The 22,734-nt window shown below is 42.0% G+C and overlaps 1 protein-coding gene and 1 pseudogene across 1 annotated transcript; one reads left to right on the top strand and one right to left on the bottom strand.

The window, feature by feature from the left end:
- Positions 1-4,757: 4,757 nt before the first annotated feature.
- On the top strand, positions 4,758-21,216 carry LOC122734685 (zinc finger protein 665-like). Its single transcript, XM_043975691.1, has 5 exons — positions 4,758-4,876; positions 7,983-8,075; positions 13,239-13,365; positions 13,877-13,972; positions 17,486-21,216. The coding sequence occupies exons 2-5, from the start codon at positions 8,040-8,042 to the stop codon at positions 19,978-19,980; spliced, it is 2,754 nt and encodes a 917-aa protein (XP_043831626.1). The 5' UTR covers positions 4,758-4,876; positions 7,983-8,039; the 3' UTR covers positions 19,981-21,216.
- LOC122734686 lies at positions 8,976-10,024 on the bottom strand (annotated as a pseudogene).
- Positions 21,217-22,734: the final 1,518 nt, after the last annotated feature.

Below are 22,734 nucleotides of genomic sequence, written 5' to 3'. Positions count from 1 at the left end.
TGGGTGTATGTACTAACAAGAGACATCTTCTCCTTCCTGGTCATAGCAATGGCATAACTAACCCATAACAAGGACTGGGGTTTGGAATGTAGGCAGAAGGGGAGGGAAAGAGGGTACCAGGATACATCAGGTTCAGTAAGGCAAAATATATGATTTCTATTATAAGCTATGGAATAATATGTGAACAAAATGATCTGACTATAACAGGGACTGGGGGCTGGGTACTTTCAAAACCCCATCCTCAGAATCTGAACTGACTCAAGTCGACCTATCCCATACATTGAATATCAGTAGATTCAGACTGGAGAAAAAATATATGAATGTAATGCATGTGAGAAATCATTCTTTGAGAGCAGAAATGGATTCGCACTGGCAAAAAAAAACCCCCCAAAAACCCAAACCAAAATGATATAATTCCTTAAGACTAGAAGAAACATGGACAGGATTTTTTTATTCCTTTTGTTTGTATTTTTTAAAAAAATATTTTTCTCAAATACATGTAAAAACAATTTTAACATTAATTTAAAAAATTTAGAGTTCCCATTTCTCTCCCTCTCTCCTCACCCCACTCATTTTGAAGGCAAGCAGGTTGATATAGTGAGAGAAATCATTATTTCTCTCATATTAATAACAAATTACCATCAGAGAGCCTGATTTTTGTTTTTTACCTTCCTATTTCCTCATTCCCTCCTAGGTCAAATAGCCTCTGAAGAATAGGGCTGATTATGAAATTGGATTTAACATTCTCCTCAGTCTTGTTTAGATCCCACCCAACTGGGAAAGCTTAGTTCTGATTAAAGAGTAAAAAGAATCTAATCTAGGTAAATTCAGGCCATTGTGCTCTATTCAGACAAGCTTGGGTGAGGGTAGATCCTTTGTTTAGATTGCTCAAGGCTGTGGGTGGTATGGGAGTAAGAGTCACATAATCAAAATCACATTTCCCCAGTCCCTCATTATAATAGGTCCACCTCTCATTATAATATTCATTCTCATTAATTATTAATCAGTCAAAGTTGATTGCTACATGTTGGAAATACCCACTCTACCAAGGGTATAAAAGCATCAGGAGGCCTCCAGGAGGGGTCTCTGGTTTGATAGAAATTAATTTGATTCAGCTTTCACATATTTGAGAAATGAGGGCTTTATTAGAGTAATTTGCTATAAAATTTCAAATATTCTGCTTTTCTTCTAATCTTGGCTCCATTGGTTTTGTTTGTGCAAACCCTTTTAATTTAATGTAATCAAAATAATCATTTTACATCCCATAATGCTCTCTGTCTCTTATTGGACATAAATTCTTCCTTTGTCCATAGATCTGACAGATAAACTAGTCTATGTTCCCCTAATTTGTGATCTATTGCTGTAATCTTTCCAGCATTTTATTTTAAATTTTTGCATCAATATTCATTAGGGAAATTGCTCTATAGTTTTCTTTCTGTTATTGCTCTTCCTTATTTAGATTACTGGCACCATATTTGTGTTGTAAAAGGAATTTGATGGTGATGGAGGAGGCAAAAAGGTGTTAACAGATAAACTGAAGTTTGAGTCCTTATTAATAGTACCTAAAAGGGTTAACAGAGAAACTAAGGTTTGTGTCCTTATAGTAACCAAGAGGGTTTGTCCCTATCAACCCTCACCATCAACAGATAGTAACCAGGGACCATTGACCATTAATAGCCATTAATATGCCTAGATGATAGGACACCTAGAAACCAGATCTTAAGTAAAGAGATATCAACAACACAGAGTCCCTCTGGGTCTGACAAGTTTAAGCCTGTCTTTGGGAACATGTACAGAAAGGGCCAAATGTGTCCTTAGGATCACCTTATGATGTGAAAACTCCAAAAACACACCTCCAAGGAAAAGGGTACCCTTTTCAGAGGTTGTTTTAGGACCTCAGGAAGTCCAGATTAGGATAAAACCTCTGGTGAACCTCCCACAAGGAGGAGATTAGGATAATGAGGAGATAACTTACTTTTTCTTACTATAAATACAACCATTTTCATCCCCCTATTTGAGAAAACTCCCTGGGGGTCTCCCTGTGGTCACTCAGTATCGCAATAAAACTTGGGAAACTGAGTCACTGAGTTTTTTAATTCTTTGGGATACCTCACAATCAATTTGATCAATTAACCCTACCCCCTCATCTGTAGGACTCAGATTACATATATATTTTCTTTATAGATTTAGACAATACCTTGGATTCCAGATTCAGCATCCAAAAAGATGTTGACCAGCTAGAGCACAAGAGGAAGAAATTGATGAGATTTCCAAATGAGAGAACTGGGATTTAGAAATACAATAGAAACAGGACTGAATTGGGGCCATGGAACAGGTAAGGCTAAAGTACATGGGGACAACATCAGGAGGAGTCACGGGGGCAGTGGGGTGGACAGTTGTGTGTGTTTGGTCAGTCAGAAATTTTTCATCCCTGCAGTTGGCAGAGTAAGAGAGAGTCATTTTCCAGTGGTAGGGGATATGGAGCACCTTTGGACAGGTGCACCCCCTGGAGACTTAAGTAAATACCATCTAGCTTCCCTGGCTTCTTTCATGTTCCAACCGAAAACCCATCTTCTATAGCAAATCTTTCTGCCTCTGTTGATTATTTCCAATTTGTCTTGTACATAATTATCTGCACGTTGCTGCCACCAATTAGACAACAGAGCATCTGGCACATGGTGCAGTTCAGTCGTTTCAGTAATGTCCAACTCTTTGTGACCCCATTTGGGATTTTCTTGGCAAAGATACTGGAGTGGCTTGCTAACTTCTCTAACTGACTTTACAGATGAGGAACTGAGGCAGAGTGCAATGATTTGTCCAGGGTCACACATCTAGTTAGTGCCTGAGGCCAGATTTGAATTGAAGATGAGTGTTCCTGATTCCAAGTCCAAGTGCTCCATCCACTGTGCCACCTAGCTGCCCATCTGGCACATAGGAGGTACTTAAATATTAATTGACCAGCTCTCTTTCCCTTATTGTCAAAACACCTTGAACATGGTGCCTGTATTTAAAGGATTGGGAGGTTGCATAAACCAACTCTTTTTTGGAGAGGGTTTCTAGACTGGTAGATAGTGGAAATACTCTATCTTCTCTAAGCCTTGTTTGTAACATGGAATTCTTTGGGAGTCTGCTAAAGCCTATGGATGGACCCTTTTCTAGAACTGTTTTTAAATTCATACAACAGAACAAAAATTTTAAAAACTAAAATACATTGGATTGCAAAGGAAACCAATTTGGAGTTGTGAACTGATCCAACCATTCTGGAGAGCCATTTGTAACCATGCCCAAAGGACTTTGGGCTGTGCATACCCTTTGACCCAGCAGTACCTCTACTAGGTCTAAATAGCAGAGATCATAAAAAAGGGAAAAGGACTCACAAGTACAAAAATATGTATAGCAGTTTTGTTTTTTTTTTTTTTGGTGGTGGTGGTGGTGGTAAAGAATAGGAAATTGAGGGGGCAGCTAGGTGGTGCAGTGGATAAAGCACTGGCCCTGGATTCGGAAGGACCTGAGTTCAAATCCTGCCTCAGACACTTACTAGCTGTGTGACCAGGGGCAAGTCACTTAACCCCAATTGCCCTACAAAAACAAAACAAAACAAAACAAAAGAAATGATGAGCAGGCAGATTTCAGAAAAACCTGGAAAGACTTAAGTGGATTGATGCTGAGCCAGAAGAGCAGAACCAGGAGAACATTGTACACAGTAACAGCAACATTGTGTGACAATCAACTGTGATAGATTTGGTTCTTCTCAGCCATACAATGATCTAAGACAATTCCAAAGAACTCATGATAGAAAATATTTTCCACATCCAGAGAAAGAACTGTGGATTCTGAATGAAGACTGAACCATACTATTTTCACTTTTTTTTTCCTTGAGGTTTTTCCCTTTTATTCTGATTCTTCTTTCGCAACATGAATAAGATGGAAATGTTTAACATGATCGTACATATATAACCTACTGTCTTGTGTAGGGGGAAGGGAACGGAGGGAGAAAAATTGGAACAAAATCTTACGAAAACGAATGTTGAAAACTATCTTTACATGTAACTGGAAAAAAATACCGTTAAGATTGGGGGGCGGGGGGGGGGGCGAGTTGGGCAGCTAGGTATCACAGTGGATAAAGCACCAGCCTTGGATTCAGGAGTACCTGAGTTCAAATCCGCCCTCAGACACTTGACACTTACTAGCTGTGTGACCCTGGGCAAGTTACTTAACACCTCATTGACCCACCAAAAAAAAAAAATATTGGAGGGGAAACCAATTGTAAAGAGCTATTTATATATGCGTATATACATACTCAGATATGTGTATACCTGTCTCAGTGTACATGTGTTCACATGTATGTGTGTGTGTGTGTGTGTGTGTGTGTGTGTGTAAACGTATTTGTAAAGGTCAGGAACACCCTGGAGAGGTTTCCCGGACTTTGAGCCCAGCTTCTTAAACGACTCTGTATGGGGTCCCATAACCGAATGTGGGGGTCGTGAAAATTTTTGGCAACAGTAAAAGGTAATGTATACCTACTTTATATACTTATATATCTGGGGTGGCGTAAACACTTATCGGGAGAAGAGGGGTCGTGAGTGGAAAGAATTTAAGAAGCCTGGATCAAGTGAAAGCATGTTTTTAAGACATGGGGCTGGCAATGGGGTTTTCTTGAGCATGCGCACAATCCGCCGACTCCCGAACTACGTTTCCCAGAAGGCTGTGCCGACTCAGGAGGAGGGTTGGCTCGTGCCACGTGACTCACGTTCGTCCCGGAAATCAAGCCCTTCCCTGGCTCTACAGCCCTCGTCTTGTCCGCAGTCGGCCGGAATCTTCTCAGGCGCGGGGACGTGAGGCCGGAGAATCCCTTGTCTCGAAACTGGAAACTGAGGTAGAGCTAATGGGTGGCAGGGGTGGGACGAAGGTTTAAGGCGCCATGTTGCTCAGCTTCCTTCCCTCCCGAAGAGGCCTATGGAGGACTACTAAGTGGACCTTCTTTCTGCGCAGGCGCAGCCACTCCCTAACTCCGCCCACTACCTCAGCACACGAGTAGTTTTGCACCAGCTCATCCTCTTGCGCAATCGCTCATTGGGCCAGCCTTAGCGCAGGCGCAGTCTGGCAGTGGCTTTCCCCTAGTGGTGAATTTTCTTTTTGGACCCTCTTCCAATGCCTTTACATTTATCTCTGTCCATGGTTCCTCCGTGTATATTTTATTTTCTTGGATTGAGCCTGATGTTGTCATCATTCAGGATGCCTCCTCCCTTCCGATTTCCTCTTCCACCCCTCCTTCCCCAGAGCCTTCCTTTCCCTTTAGTCTCCCAGTCTCTGTTCTCCCCCTTCCTTCTGTTCTCTTCTCCCTCTGCGTTCTCAGCTTTCCCCACCTCACTTCCTGCCTTCCAGCTCCCCTTCTGGCTTCTTTCTACACATTTCCTATTTTTCCTCTTAGCCTCATCCTCCTCACCCCTTAAAGGATTTCTCTTTTCCTTACTCTCCTGTAATTTTCTTATTCCTTTCCACTTTCTCCTTGTCTTTTTCCATCTTCTTCCAGGCTCCTTCACCTTCAGGTTCCTTCTTCCTTTTTGTCATCTCTTTTTCTTCCCCCTCGTATCTCTCTTACTTTTCCTCCTGCTTTTCATTAACCTGACTCTTCCTCTTGTCTGCCCACCTATGCCCATGCTCTGCTGTCTCATGTATGCTCTCTTTTCTGCCTTTTTTCCTCCTCAGCCTTTGTTTCCCATATTGCTCCTGCAGTCTCCTGAAGCTTAGATTCTGTTGTGTTTCTGTCTTTCTCTTTCCTCCTCTTTCCCCCTGCTTAGTATTGCTTTCCCCTCCTTTCCTATTTCTCCTTCCTTATTTCCAAACCGGTCATCCCTCTCCACCCCAGACACACTTTTCTCCTTCTGTGAACATTGCTATTGCTGTTGAGCACATCACCACCTATACAGTTGCATAAGTTACACATTGTCATTATCTTTTCTTTTCCTTCAGTCCTTTTCCCCAAGTTCCCTTAATATTAATTCATCAAACAATGATTATTTATTAAAGACCTACTTTGTGCTAGACATTATGCCAGGTATTTAGTGTACAAAGACAAATATGAAATAGCCCAGCCCACAAAGAAATTATGGTCCCTCATACCATGTAGATACATTGTTTATATGAATATGTGGATCACCTGGATTTGATGGAGATGCCTTCTTATCTAAAAGTATTTTTTATGAAACCCTGGATTAATAGGAACGAAATGTCCTTCAACTGAACTCCAAACTGAACCCAGATAGCTTCTTTCCATAAGGATAGTAAGTCCCTATCTTATGGGGACATGTGGGCATCCTCATCTTTTCCAGACCCTTTTTTGAAATCCTGTAATCTTATCATGATGCATCAGCATTTCCTCCATACTTGTTACAACTGAAATTGTTAAACTGCTTTTTGCTTCTGGGCTGATTTTTGTATCATAGTATTGAAACTGACAATGCCCTATAATCAGTGGACAAAAAAGCTCATATACCCTCAGAAAGAGGGGGCTCTCTTAGCAACCTTAGGAGGGGAGTCTCCACATCATCATGGTTCTTTCTTCTTGGGACAAAAATTAAATCGGTATTGTGTTTTTTAAAAAAATACTTTTGGATAAGAAGGTACCTCCATCAAAGCCAGGTGATCTATGTATTCATATTAATAATATCCATCACTAAAAAACTAAAAATGAATATAAGGTAATGTTTTATGTCGGGAGGGCAGGCAATAGGGCATGAGTACTAGGGGGATCAGAAATATATTCCAAATAGATAGGGCCACTTGACCTTATAAGAAGGCAGGCATTCTCTGAGGCGGGGGTAAAGGAGGAGTGCAGAGGCAGGGTGATGAGGGGTAGATTGGCATGAACGAGGAGCAGCAAGCAGGCCAGAGCCACTGCCCATAGGGTGTGAAGATGAATGTTGTGTAATCAAGCTGGAAGGAGCCTGGAGCAGGGTGGTGACGGGCCTTAAATGCAGACAAAGGGATTTAAAATCAAGAAGACTTGGCAGCTGATGGGACCTGTGACATGAAGGTGAATGAAAGGGCAAGGATGACCGAGCTCGTGAACTTCTGTGACCAGAGGCCTGGGGTCCCAGATAGAAGTAGCAAAGCTCTGTTTTTCCATCTTGTCCATCCTCACCTCTGGTGGAGGCCATTGTCCTTTGTCACTCCTATAGCCCCATTTGTTTCCTAACTGGTCCCCCTGCTTCTGGCCTCCTCCCATCCAGCTAGTCTTGTGACTGTTTGCAAGGTATCTTTCTTCGGGCCTCTGCTACTCACAGGACAAAGTACAGATTCTTCAGCCTGGCATTCAAGGCCCATCTTACCCTGGCTCCCCTCAATCTCCCCAGACTTAATTCCCATCACTACCCTTTGGACCCCAGTCTCTGTACCAGCCCAGGTGCGTTGTCCTGATGGGAGAATCTTTGTAATACTCCCTGAAAGTGCTTTAGACTGTACGTAGACCTAAATATCAGGGTTGGGTTGGAGCCGGCTCCAGTCAGGGAGGTTTTAAATTTTCAGTTTGAACATTTACACCTGGGAAATGCAAAAACTACAGATGAGGGCTTGATTGTTTCGTTGGTTGTCTAAACTTAAGTGATGGGAAGACGTGAACAATACAGATTAAACTCCAGATTGTGTGTGTGTGTGTGTGTGTGTGTGTGTGTGTGGCTTTTGCTACGGGGCTTTCTGACATTGACCAGTGCATCCCTGACATCACCCCGCCCCCAGGGGCAATCTCCCTAAGCCCAGGAATATTATAATGTCTGCTCTTATTTCTCTTAGGATCTAGGACCGTGTCTTGCACATAGGTGTTCGGTCTGGATTGAAATGATTAGAAGGAACAGCCTCGGAGTTCCCTCTGATCTCTGACTTTGCAGAGTGAGATGAGGATGGGGGCATCCCTAGGATGTGGGCTGGAGGCTGAGAGAGGGGCCCAGGCTGTGCCTACTCACTGTTTCCTTTCTTTCCTCTAGCTCTGATTTCTGAGGACTCTGCCCTCCCTGTTTGCTGGGGGCATCTAATAGAGGAGAATGGTCCCCGTCTTCCTGCCCACCAGCAGTCACCAGGTATGTGAGGGTTTCCTGTTTCCTGTTTCCTGAGTAACATCTTGTTCCCTAGATTATGAACCTGTTTCTTGTCAATGTTGGGTAATCCCGAATGTAACCTTATAACATTCATTTCCTGGATAAGGAAGTTTCCATTACCCTGACCTTGAGAAACAACCAAAGTGAGCATTACTGCCTCCAAAGAAGACCAGAAAATAAGGCCTGCAGGAGAAGCTGAGTCTTCCTCTGCACAGTCTGATTTTTTACATATACTTCCAGTCTACCCTGGCAGTGCTCGCATCGCCCTGCTCATCTGGGTTTCCCTTGTGTTCTCTCCTTTTTTTTTTTATTCATTGACACTTTTTGGGTACATTTCTTTCATTGTTTTAAAGGGTTCTTTTTCTGATGCTTTGGGCTTTTTTTCTTGTCAGCACCATCCCTATCTCTGTAGATCTCTCCCTTCCTCTAACACAAACCGACAGTAAAGTAAGAAGTAGCGGGGCTTTGAGCTTCTCTGACACATCCAGCATAGGTATCCCTTCCCATCCACAGCTTTACACTTCTTTTGAAGGAGGAGGGTGTGGGCTGTTATTCTCAATCCTTGGGCATCAAGGTCTGTCAGTGCATTCCCCTGAGGTCTTTAAGGATTGCTCTTCATGATCTCATTGGGTAACTGTGTCTCCCTTGATTCTGCACTCTATCTGAGTTCATGTAAGGCAGGATTTAAGTTTGTGGCTTCCTGACTCCTGCTCCAACATCCATGCCGCCACCTAGCGGCTGAACTCTAACAGGACCAGAAACAGTCATCCCTTCTTTGAAGACCTTGTTGTTGTTTGTCCTTCATTCTTTTTGTTTGTTTGTTTGAATAAGTTCATTGTCTTAATCTGAAAATCCTCATAGAAAATGACAGATTTTGATGTTTTAACTGTCAGCCGCACTTTCCTGGGCTCTGAGGAAACTTGCCTTCTTCTGAGCGACTCTGTCTTTTTTCCGTGCAAGGGACATTTTGGGGTGGTTCCATCTTTTCTTTTTAACTTCCCGCTTGGGTTTCTTTTCATACACTGGAATCTTCCTTAGGCCAGCATGGGCTTTCTTGTACATCTCCTCCATGTCGGGAGTTACGTTGTTCTTTATAGGTTGTGAGAATTGTTTTTTATAAGCATCTTCATTTTCTTCCATGAGATAATGCGTATAATCTGCAACATTTTGGCCCATGATGTATTTACGATGTACTTCGGCATTAAATTCTTTGCTTTCTGAATCATACCCAGGGAAGTGTTTGGTACTGTGAGGAACAGACAGACCACCATCCACAGCTCCCTTAAGGGCTCCAAAGACTTTGTTTCCAGTGGTAGCTCTGGCAAGACCTGCATCCAGGTAGCATGTAAAAGCGCCTGTCAATGCTTTCCACATTGTATTCATCTCCAGTCACTTCCACCTGACCTTCATAGATCTTGTCCATACCAAACCTATTAAGAAGCCGGTGGGCCAGAAAAAGACCTCTGCAATAAGCAGCAGCGTAATTTGTCAGGCTAACCTTTACACCATACTTTGGTAACTCGTGGGCATAAGTGGCACAGACAATCATACCCCCTTCTATATGGGCATAAGAAATCTGGCAGATGATATCTCTGTTGGTGACTCGAATGATCATCCTGTATTTTGGTGTGTTATACTTGTTCTTTTTTTTTTTTTTTTGTGAGGCAATTGGGGTTAAGTGACTTGCCCAGGGTCACACATCTAGTAAGTGTTAAGTGTCTGAGGCCAGATTTGAACTCAGGTACTCCTGACTCCAGGGCCGGTGCTCTATCCACTGTGCCATTTAGCTGCCCCCATGTTATACTTGTCCTTATCCTGGATTACTAGCCATTTCTGTGCATAATAATCAGTTTTTCCCTCTCGCCTTCTCCGGAATTTACTTGGTGCCTCTTGAAGTAGGCCTTACTCTTGACAACTTTAATGAACCCCATCCTGCAGAACGAAACCCGCTCCTTTGATACGGACCAGCAGGCTCCGCAGCACTAGGGGGAAAAAAGGTGTCCTTCATTCTTGAAGAGGACCATGACATCATGGTGATGAAATGACTTGCACTGAATTGAATTTAAGTGAGAGAAGGCTGTACAAGGTCACCAACCTCACTCTCTTCTACAGAGCCATCTGGTTCCAGTGGCAAGATAGACATCAGGATGATTAGAGATGGTCCCAGATGTTTGAGGCAATTGGGGTTAAGTGGCTTGCCCAGTCTCAGTCAGCTAGTAAGTGCCAAGTATATGAAGCTGGATTTGAACTCAGGTCCTCCTGATTCCAGGGCCAGTGCTCTGTCCATTGTGCTACCTAGCTGCTGAGAGGGAGCCCACTATGACCTTCCAAGTGTCAACCATTCTGCTTTAGAATATCTGTAATTGTGAGGAAGGTTTTCCTTATTATCCAGCCTACCTTTGCTGCATCAGTTTGTCGTTCCTGGTTCTGACCCCTTAAATATTTCAGATCCGCTCATATCTTTCCTGAGCCTTCTCCAGACTTCCCAGTGTTGCAGGGTGAAAGCTCTAGAGCAGGAAGGGGCCCTTTGGTGTCATTGAGTCCACCCTCCTCTTTTGCTGATGAGGGAGCTGAGAACTGGGGAGAGGCAGGATTTGAACCCAGGTCCTGTTATTGCAGAGCCAGTGTTCCCTATGACTCACTGATCCAGGCCCACCACCATCTGGCTTCCCTCCCCCAGACGTTGTCCAGCTTATTGATTTTGTCTTAGTTGATCTAGATGAAGAGCTGGACCCCCTCAGGCATGTTGCCACCCACCCTCTTACCTCACCCCTTCTCTGTAACCTTTGCACCTGACCACCAGAGACCATTCCTCCTTCTCCGTGTCTCCCCCTCCCAGCTGATTCCCAAATAAGGATTCATCAGTCAGTGTCCTCACTGTGGCCGGCCCCCACCCATATCTGACCTGCCCAAGCCTCTTACTCGCCACCATGCCTGATTGAACTCCCCAGAACTCCTTTTCACGGCCCTCCCTCTCCGAATTGTTTCTCCCTATCAGAGTGCTGGCTCTTTGAGGGCAGAACCGTCGTGCTCATCTTTGTGTCCTCAGTGTATGACACAGGGCCTAGCATGGCCAAGGTTCGATCCTTTGCGTCCTTTCACTGGCTTCTCTGCCAAGGCTTCCATTTCCCTTTGACCAGCAGTGCATGCCGTCCTCAAACAGTCTTTCATTTACCTAAGCACACATGGTACTTCTCTCTACCCCACTTAAAATACAGGCCTTTGAAGGAAAGGCCCATTCGCTGGTCATTGTATTTATGTGTCTGTTGCCTTGAATAGGAGGCACTTAATAAAGGTCTGTTGAGTTGAATTAATAGAAGCGATAAAAAGTTCTGATTTTGACAGTTGCCATATTGATGATGGAGTTGACAGAGATTCCCGATTGACATTTGCCTTTTGTAGCTCAGAACTCCAAAATTCAAGGGATCCCCTTGTTTTGGTCTCCCCAGGAGCACCATAGTCTACCAGTTTGCCTTTCTCATGAGCCACTTTTTAAAAAATCATAAAAGTATTTTGTCATTCTCCAGTTACATGTAAAGATAGTTTTCAACATTTGTTTTTATAAGATTTCTAGTTCCAAATTTTTCTCCCTCCCTCCTTTCCTCCACCCTCCCCAAGACAGAAAGCAATCTGATATAGGATAGATAGATAGATACACGATCACATGAAACATATTTCTGCATTAGTCATGTTGTGAAAGAAAAATCAAAACAAAAGGGAAAAGCCTCAGGAAAAAAAAAAGTAAAAACAGTCTGGTTCAATCTGCATTCAGAACCCACAGTTCTTTTTTCTGGATGTGGAGAACATTTTCCATCATGAGATGAGTCCTTTGGAGTTGTCTTGGATCATTGTATTGCTGAGGAGTCAAGTCTATCATAGCTGATCATCACACAGTGTGGCTGTTACTGTGTACCATGTTCTCCTGGTTCTGCTCACTTCACTCAGCATCAGTCCACTTAAGTCTTTCCAGGTTTTTCTGAAATCTGCCTGCTTATCATTTCTTACAGCAGAATAGTATTCTATTACATTAATATACCACAGCTTGTTCAGCCATTCCCCAATTGATGGGCATTCTTTGCCCCCACAAAGAGAGCTGCTATAAATATTTTTGTACATGTAGGTCCTTTTTCCTTTTTTTATGATCTCTTTGGGAAAAAGACCTAATAGTGGTATTGCTGGGTTGAAGGGTATATACAGCTTTATAGTCCTTTGAGCATAGTTCCAAATTGCTCTCCAAAATGGCTGGATCAGTTCACAATTACACCAACAATGCATTAGTGTTCCAATTTTTCCACAGCTCCAACATTTATTATTTTCCTTTTTTTGTCATATAAGCCAATATGATAGATGTGAGGTGGTACCTCAGAGTTGTTTTAATTTGCATTTCTCTAATCGATAGTGATTTAGAACATTTTTTCGTATGGTAAGAGATAACTTTGATTTCTTCATCTGAAAATGCTTGTTCATATCCTTTGACCATTTCTCTCTCTTTTTTTTGTGGGGCAATGAGGGTTAAGTGACTTGCCCAGGGTCACACAGCTAGTAAGTGTCAACTGTCTGAGGCTGGATTCAAACTCAGGTCCTCCCTGAATCCAGGGCTGGTGGTTTATCCACTACGCCACCTAGCTGCTCCTTGACCATTTATCAATTGAGGAATGACTCATAAGCCACTTTTAAGAATCTTGTAGACAGATATAGACAAAGTGAAAAGTGTCTAGGAGAAGACAAATACAGTGCTGAGTGGACCTGGACATGTTGAGTTTGGAGAAAGGAAGGGAACCATCCTCAAGTATTTGAAAGGCCATCCTTTAGAAGCAGGATGGAATCTGTTCTTTGCTATGGAAATGGAACTGGGAGCATTGAGGGGAAGTTGCCAAGAGGTAGATTTAGGTTAACATAAGGAAAAAAATTCCTACAAATTGGAGTTTTTCCAAGGTGTCCCCCTCATGGGAGGTTTTCAGGCTGAAGTAGCCTTTTCTGCCTATCTAGGAAGTGGTGGCTGGAATCATTCCTCAGGTGTGGGCTGCACCAGATGGCCTCTGAGGGCCCTTCTGCCTCTTAGGCTTCTGTGAAAACCCACTTTGTCCTCTTGGGTCCATATTGGGAAGGGGAGCTGAAGGTGCAGGAATGTCATTGGTGTTTCAGGAGTCAGTGACATTCGAGGACGTGGCTGTGGACTTCACCCTGGAGGAGTGGAGGCGCCTGTGTACCTCTCAGAAGGAGCTGTACAGGGATGTGATGCTGGACAACTACCACAACCTGGTCTGGCTGGGTAAGGACGGCCCCTGGTAGCTCAGACTCCTGTTATTGGAGAATCTTGGCTTCTCTCCTTGATAAGTAAATACTGTGACATCTTTCCAGGGTTTGCCAGCAGTGGTTTCTCATGGAGAAACTGTAGAGTGCTCATCATCCTTTTGTGGCCATGGGACAGGGTCCTTCTGCCTGAGTGCAGGTGAAAGAGTCTAGGTTGGTACAGGTGGAAACTGGCAGGTTCATTGAGTGGTTCCTGAGGCTCTTCCTCCATTGTCCCTTTTCCCCTCAGGTCTGAGATTCTGCCCTCAAGTCCCAGTGCAGAGACTAGAGACATGAGAGGTTCCCACAGTCTCAGTGGGTCCTTCCTGAGGCCAGGCCCACCCCTCGAGGCAACCCCTTGTCCTTCCTCAGAGCCCAGTCCTTTGTCCCCCTCCTTAGGCCTTCTTGGCATTTGCATTTTTCCCTGTGAGAGATGGACCAAAGTCAGAGCCTGCTTTCTGAGCCAGCCTCTCTGCATTTCCAATGTGCAGGACTAGCTGTTTCCAAACCAGATGTGATCGACCAGTTGGAGCGAGGGGAAGTGGTCTGGATGTCAGAGGGAGATGGCCCAAGAAGCACCTGTCCAGGTGAGTGAGTGAAAAGCAGGGAAGTCATGAGCAGCAACAGCACAGCTGGTTGTTTGTAGAAAGGACTTGGACAGTCTTGGACAGGCCTCTCTCATAGCTCCTGAGGCCCCTGTGGAGAAGAGCTGAGGCTGTCTGGGGTGAGCTGCTTCCAAGAGCCTCCTCTTCAGCTCAGCCAAGTGCTCTCTGCACCCACATCTTTCCTGTTTGTTTGTTCCTGCAGTCTCAGAGGAGAGTTTTCTCTTTCACCATTTTAGTGCCTGATCCTCAGCAGCCTTTCTTTCTCCTTGTGAACATTGCTTCTTTCTCTCTTGTTTTGTGAATGGTGTCTAACAAGATCAGGATTGGACACGGCCTGTTTGCTGTTACATCCCCTCTGGATTTTTTTTTTTTTGTGAGGCAGTGAGGGTTAAGTGATTTACCCAGGGTCACACAGCTGGTAAGTGGCAAGTGTCTGAGGCTAGATTTGAACTCAGGTCCTCCTGAATCCAGGGCTAGTGCTTTATCTACTGCACCACCTAGCTGCCCCCAGGATTGTTTTTTATTAAGTGTAATTTTTTTTAGGCTCCTTATATTCCAATTATTGCTTAAAAAAACACTTTTTCTGAACTGCTTGTGCCAGGCCAGAAAACTAAGTACAGAGGGAAAAGGACAGGACTGTGTGTGTGTGTGTGTGTGTGTGAATATCCATGTGTAGGGGGTGTGTGCAGCACCTCTTAAACCTGAGGGAAAGATCACAACATCCAAGTCTGGCCACTTCTGACCACCAAAAAGTCACATAGAGCAGACTTAGGCTGGTGAATGATGACTTGCCTAGAGTGAAAGAGGCTGACATGCTTTCAGATCCAGCTCCCGAGGAAACTACCACCAGAGTGGAACAGTCAGAAATTGAAGAGGGGAAAACGTAAGAGAAAAAAAAAAGAAATTGCCAGAGATAGCAGAAAAAAGAAAACTCTAAAGACTAGAAACATAAGCATATAAATCAACAAAGAAAACAATAAAAAACAGAAGGAAACCCGACCTCCCAATCTAGTAAATTAGTTCAGCCACCTAACAAAGGAAAATAATCCAATACCGATGAGACTGAGGATCCTGTAGAATTTGAGATCATGGAACCACAAAGCGCTCTTTATCAGTGGGTTAAAAGAAAAATGTAAATGAGAGCCGAATTGACGTCCTACAAAGCAAAAATAATAAGCAGAATAGAAAAACTGAAATGAGCAGTGGCAAGTCTTATTTAGCAAATAAAGAGAGAACAGTGAATTGGGAATGAAAATGCAGAGAGGTGAAGGACAATCTTAGAATAAGAGAAGCAAAAAACAACTTTAAGTTAAACTATGCTCACTATGCAAGCACACTGATCTCAAAGACAGGATGGGTAGTGATAACCGGAGGATCATAGGTCTCCCAAACAGCATGACAGGACCAAAAAAAGAAAAAAACTCTAACAATATAATGCAGGAAATCATAGGAGAGAACTGCTCATAACTTCCGAACATAGAAAGTGAAATTCCAATTGAAAGAATTCACAAATTACCTCCACCATAAAGCTACAAACTCAAGACACAGGGTTAAATTTAATGATTAATTTCCAAAACAACAAATTCTGCAAGTGATTGAGAGAGTTTCAAATACAAGGGAAACAAAATTTGAATAATACAAGACTATTCTGTAATCCCCAGAAAACATAGGGTGGAATGAAATAATATGTTGTGAAGAGCAATAGAGGCCCAGGATGCAAGATACAGTCCAGGGTGATCTACTTTGTGAATGAGTTAAACTTTCTGTGGAAAAAAAATACAAATGTTCAGAAATAAAGAAGCACTTGAAACACTTTTAGTAAGAAAACCAGAACTGAAGAGATTGTTTCTTGAACACTCCCAAGCAACATAAATGCAGAAGTAGTGAAAAAACGCATTAGCCAAAGACAGCAACAGAAACAGATTGACAGCCCAGAGACTAGTAGGGAACTTCTTTCTAAATGTTCATAAGGACACAGGGTTGAAGGTGGGAGTCTGGTGAAGGTAACAGTGAAGAGGTGAGCATGGGTCATTATGGTCAGTAACTGATGAAACCTTGCCTTCAAGTGAATCCGAGGTGTTTTGTTTTTGTCTTTTTTTGTGGGCCTACATTACAAAATGGAAAAGCACATGCAAGGGGAAGGGGATAAGGGAATAAAGAGGAATGCGTGATGTGCCTGGGTCAAAATGAAGGCAACCAGTGAGGAAGAGGTTACACCTGTGTTCCCAGAAAAAGAAGAGCCTATGGAGGAGTGGGTAAGGTAGAGGAGTGAAGGATTAAAAAGAAGGGGAGGGGCAGCTAGGTGGCGCAGTGGAGGGGCAGCTAGGTGGCGCAGTGGATGGAGCACCGGCCCTGGAGTCAGGAGTACCTGAGTTCAAATCCGGCCTCAGACACTTAACACTTACTAGCTGTGTGACCCTGGGCAAGTCACTTAACCCCAATTGCTTCACTAAAAAAAACAACAAAAAAAAAAACAACAAAAAAAAAAAAAAAGAAGGGGAAAGGAAAGAGACCATGCTTCAGTGGTGTGAGCAGATTCTACTGATGAATGCTCTTGAGTGAAGAGTGATGATTTGTGAAGAGATAGGAACCTTGCATTGGGTGTGGCCTGGCGAATTTGATGCCTGAAAAGTCTACTCCTCATGTCTCAGGAAGGGGGAAGTTGGAACTCCTGGAGACAACTCATACTTGGGTTAGTGGGAGAGCATGGACCCATGGAGGAGAGATTTTGAGGCAAATGGGGAAGGGTAACCAGTGTGGGGATATAGATAAGTGGGGAGTACAGACTCAGGGATATGGTAGAGGAGGGTACCTACCGTGGATCAGTGTCCTCTCTGATACCTACAATAATTGACATAGTTCTCGGAGTGAGGCACAATGGAAAAGAGCAGTCCATGGGTCAAGTTCTACAATGTAGTGGCAGAACCTTCTTAAAGGGGAGAGCCTAGAATGGAAACCTTGGAAGCTTTCATTGCATGAAGAGTAGAAAGAGAAACTATGTAATTATAGGGATCATGAATCAGAGAAGGGTCTAGAGTAGACAGAAAGAGGACAGATACTGCAGAGAATGAGAGAAATCCATTTTGGAGAGGGGCCCAAAAAATGAAATATTTTAAAACTAGTGAGTAGGACTAGTTAAAGGGTAGAAAATGAAGGGAAAATCTCTTGGACTAACTAACTGAAGGAAAAAAAAGGGGGCAGTTTATAACCAGATAATAACAGGAGAGAAAAGGGAACTAAGAAATGAAACACCAAAGAGAAAAAATGAGAGATCAAATAGTTTATGTAAAGACACAAAGATTGGATGTGAAATGTTGAATGTGAAGAATAGCAAGGAGGCCCATTTCTCTGGACTGTAGTGTCTATGAAAGGAAGTAATGTATAATGGGCCTGCAAATAGTCTGGGGCAGTACTGTTGATGGAGGAGTGAGAACCCAGGCCAAGTGTAATTCATGGACTACAATGGATACTTATATTTTAAAAAATTTCTTTCAGATTGGGACACTAGGCCTGAAACCGCGGAGTCATCTCCAAAGATGGACCTTTCTGTGGAAGCATCATTCCAAGATGGAATTAAAGTGGGTTGTTTCCAATTCTCTGAGTTTGATGAAGCCTGGGAGTACAGTGACTTGTTACAGAAACAGCAGAACAATGAGAAGAAACTTTCAAGATATATACAAATGACTGAAATAAAGACTCCTGCTCAAGTAGGAGGACTTGAATGTAAAAAATATAATGGAGGCTTCTGTCAAAGGTCAATACTTTTTCCACAACATAACGTATTAGTTGGAAAGAATCTCCTTTATCAATCTGATAAAAACCAAAAGAGCCTCAGACTGTATTCAGACCTAAATAAACAAAGTACAATTTCCTCAAAGAAGATGTTTTCTAAGCAGAATGAATGTGGGAAAATTTTCAGTTATAGTTCAAAACTTGTTGAAAATCACAATATATATACTGGAGAGAAAGCACATTTAGGTAATGAATGCAGTCAGGCCTTCTCCAGTAGCATAAACATTACTCAAATCCAGAGAATTCACACTGGTGAGAAACGTTACAAATGTTATGAATGTGGAAAAACTTTTAGTCAGAAGACAGGACTTATTCAACATCAGAGAATTCATACTGGAGAGAAACCTTACATATGTAATCAATGTGGGAAAGCCTTGCGCCAGAAAGTACATCTCATTATACATCAGAGAATTCATACTGGAGAAAAACCTTATAAATGTAATGAATGTGGAAAGGCTTTCAGCTGGAAGACAGGACTTACTGAGCATCAGAAAAGTCATACAGGAGGGAAACTATATGAATGTAGTGAATGTGGAAAGGCTTTCAGCCGGAAAATAGGGCTTGCCTACCATCTGAGAATCCATACTGGGGAGAAACCTTATGCATGTAATCAATGTGGGAAGGCTTTCAGACAGAAGAGAACACTTATTGAACATCAAAATATTCACACTGGCCAGAAACCTTATAAGTGTAATAAATGTGGAAAGGACTTTAGTCAGAAGGCAGGACTTGCCAACCACCTGAGAATTCATACTGGAGGGAAACCTTATGCATGCCATGTTTGTGGGAAGGCCTTTAGGCAGAAGAGATCATTTCTTGAACATCAGAATATTCATACTGGACAGAAACCTTATGAATGTAATAGTTGTGGAAAGGCCTTTAGGCGGAGAAGAACACTTAGTGAACATCAGATTATTCATACTGGAGGGAAACTTTATAAATGTAATGAATGTGGAAAGGACTTTAGTCACAAGGCAGCACTTGCCAACCATCTGAGAATTCATACTGGAGGGAAACTTTTTGAATGCAATGAATGTGGAAAGACCTTTCAGGGGAGTTTGAAACTTTCCCAACATCAGAAAATTCATACTGGAGAGAAACCTTTTGAATGTAATGAATGTGGCAGGGTTTTCAGCCAGAAAACAGGACTTAATGAACATCAGAGATGTCATACTGAAGAGAAACCTTATGAATGCAGTGAATGTGGGAAATGCTTCAGACAGAATTCCAGACTTACTGAACATCTGAAAATTCATACTGAAGAGAAACCTTATGAATGTAATGAATGTGGGAAAGCCTTCCGAAAGAGAACACACCTTGTTGAACATCAGAGAATTCATAGTGGAGAGAAACCTTATAAATGTAATGAATGTGGAAAGGACTTCAGTCAAAAGTCTGGACTTGCCTATCATCTGAGAACTCATACAGGAGAGAAACCTTATAGATGTAATGAATGTGGAAAGAACTTCTTTCAAAAGTCTGGACTTGCCTACCATCTGAGAATTCATACTGGTGAGAAGCTTCATAAATGCAGTGAATGTGGAAAGGCCTTCCAGGCAAAGTCAAGACTTATGCAACATCAGAGAATTCATACTGGAGAGAAACCTTTTGAATGTAATGAATGTGGCAGGGCCTTCACCCTGAAGGCAGGACTTACTGAACATCAGAAATGTCATTCTGAAGAGAAACCTTATGAATGTGGGAAATGTGGGAAATCCTTCAGACAGAAGTCCAGACTCACTGAACATCAGAAAATTCATACTGAAGAGAGACCTTATGAATGTAATGAGTGTGGGAAAGCCTACAGACAGAAGACAGGACTTATTGGACATCAAAAAAATCATACTGGAGAAAAACCATATGAATGTAACGAATGTGGGAAAACCTTTTACCAGAAAACACACCTTGTTGAACATGAGAGAATTCATACTGGAGAGAAACCTTATAAATGTAATGAATGTGGGAAAGCCTTCAGTCGTAAGAGAACACTTACTGAACACCATAACATTCATACTGGAGAGAAACCTTATAAATGTAATGAATGTGGAAGGGGTTTTAATCAGAAGGCCGGACTTACTTACCATATGAGAATTCATACTGGAGAGAAACCTTATGAATGTAATGAATGTGGGAAGAACTTCAGCTGGAAGACAAGACTTACTCAACATCAGAAAATTCATACTGGAGAGAGAGTTTAGAAATGTAGGAAGGCATTCACTTAGAGGGCAAAGACTCCTTGGACATCAGAAAATTAATACTAGAGAGAAAATTTAATAATTTAATGAATGCCATTTGTAGTGAATGTATTAAATATATCAAACCTTGGAGAAAGAAAAAAGGATAGAACTTTTATGAATGTAATGAATTTTAGAAAGCCATCCAGGGGAGCTTAGCACTTACTCATCATCACAATCCATATTAGAGAGAAGCCTTATGAATGTGGGAATACCTTTAGCTGGAGAACAATATTTCTTGAACATTATAAAATACTGGAGAAAATTTTTGGTAATAAAGTGAAGTAGCTAGGTAGTAGAATGGGAAAGAACACTGGGCCTGGAATCAGAAAGACCTGTATTCAAATCATGCTCTAGAAGACCTGAGTTCAAATCCTGCTTCAGTCACTAGCTATGTACGCTTGGGCAAGTTTCTTAACTTCTCGGCTTTAGTTTCCCTGGAGAAACTCTAAAAAAGCTATAGTATATCTATGTATTATATATCTATATGCATATATAGTATAGCTACATATTAAAAACTAAACAAATTCTCCATCAAATGGGGTTAATAGTAGCACCTATTGCACAGTGTTGTTTGAAGATTCACTAAGATTATATATGTCTTCAGAGCTTTTTTCAACCTTAATGCTGAAGTTTCAACCTTAAATACTAGCTTAAAAATAGTAATAAAGGGAAGGCCTTTGGGAAGAAAATATACCTTATGGAACATCAGAGAAGTCACACTAGAGAAAAAACTTTATGAAAGTAATGAATTTGGGAAGACCCACCAGTGGAACATGAAATTTAATGAACATAAAAAAATTGACAGCTGAGATATAATGATATAATACCTGCTAGAACACCTGAGATATAAAATAGAATCTTTTGACTATAATGGATTGGCATAGATCTTCCGATAGAATGTCAGTTCTAGTACTGAATATCAGAAAGTTCATACTTGACAAAAATTATACAAATATAATAAATATTGTGAAGCCTTTCATCATGGAGAATATAAAAAGTTATTTGAGGTTATCTTGAACAGAGAGCTTATGAGGGAAGGCCATGCTATATAGGAAATTTGCTTATTCAGTATCAGTAAATTCAAATGAGAATATTTTTTCATGAGTGTAATGAATTTGAGATGATATTCCTCGAGAGCAGACATAGGATTCACAGTGGAGGAAAACACTGGATATAATGATTAAGAAACATCAGATTTCAAAGCATGCATTGAAAATTTAAAAATGTAAATTAAAGGAAATCTCTATAAATGAAACAGACCCTTGTCTCATTTCCCAAAGTGATTGTTCTAAGACATTTTTCATCTAAAATCTTAAACCTCTTCACTGAGAAAACTGGCAAGAGTACGCGAGCATACTCATTCAGTTCAGCTCTGCTCCTAAGCCAAAAGGAGGGAACACGTGTATACTTTGCTACATCCAAATCCCTGGCCTGTACACTTAATCCCATTCCCTCCTATCTACTCTGAGACCTCATTAAAGCATTCATTCTCCTTCTTCCTTTCCTCTCTGCCTCCCCACTCCCTGTCTCTGTCTCTCTTCCTCTGCATCTCCCTCCCTCTCTTCTTTTCTCTCTTCATCTCCCCATACCCTTATGCATGTCCATTCCTATTTCCTGTAACGATTGGAATGACTCCACCTGCTGGAGACTTACTGTAGAAGAGTTCTGCCCATGAAGCGAAGGTCTTTGAGGGCAAGACCAGGAGTCTTTGGCGTCAGGAAGTGACGCGGGCTAGTGGGAGGAGGAAGGAAGAGACTGGCGCTCAGTCTCGAGGTCTTTCCTTTGGACTCTGGTGGAGAGCGGAGCTAGAAATGTGCTCTCCCTTTAATAGATAGGAATCTAGGCCTTTCTCTCTCTCTTTACCAAATTCTTGTTTTCCTTAATAAATGCTTAAAAGCCTAACTCTTGCTAAAGCTTATAATTTATTGGCGACCACTCATTAGATATTTTAGACAGACTAGCTAGAATTTTAGCCCTTAACATTCCCCTCTCAATTTGTCTCTCCTATCTGCCTCACTTCTTCTGTCTCTCCCCCCCCCCCTTACAGGTTACCTGACTTGGAAACTTGTTATAATTCCCTAGCACTGAAAACACACACACACACACACACCAACAACCCTACCCTTTATTCTTGTGTAATTATAATCAAAGGAATCACAATCTCATATCTCTTTTACCAGTTACTGCCAAACTTTTTTTTTTAATTCCTATATTTATTGTCTCCAGTTCCTCACCACCACATCTCTTCCACTGCTTACAGACCAATTTCTTTCCTATTCCACTGAAACTCTTAAAACTTGTCCTGGGGTAGCTAGGTGGTGCAGTGGATAAAGCACCAGCCCTGGATTCAGGAGAACCTGAGTTCAAATCTGGCCTGAGACACTTGACACTTAACTAGCTGTGTGACCCTGGGTGAGTGACTTAACCCTCATTGCCTAGAAAAAACAACAACAAACAAACAACAAAACCAAAACCAAACAAAACTTGTCCTTAACTTTCTTACTCAGAAAATGTAAAAGCTTTAAAAAGCTTTTGTCCTCGAAAATCTTCAGTCCTTCTGACTTCTTCCTCCTTCTGGATATTCTCTCCTCTCTTCAAGAACACTGCTCTTAATTCTCATGTTTGTATTTGCTCCTGGTCCTTTACTGAATGCTTGTCCATTTCTGAGACCTGTAAGGAAGATGATCTAGTTTTTGCCCTTACAGCCTTTGTTTT

Source organism: Dromiciops gliroides, chromosome 1 (genome assembly GCF_019393635.1).
Source record: "Dromiciops gliroides isolate mDroGli1 chromosome 1, mDroGli1.pri, whole genome shotgun sequence".
In the NCBI taxonomy this organism is placed as follows: domain Eukaryota; kingdom Metazoa; phylum Chordata; class Mammalia; order Microbiotheria; family Microbiotheriidae; genus Dromiciops; species Dromiciops gliroides.
Note: the sequence above shows the minus strand (reverse complement) of the source record. Positions and strands in the feature narration are given on the sequence as shown.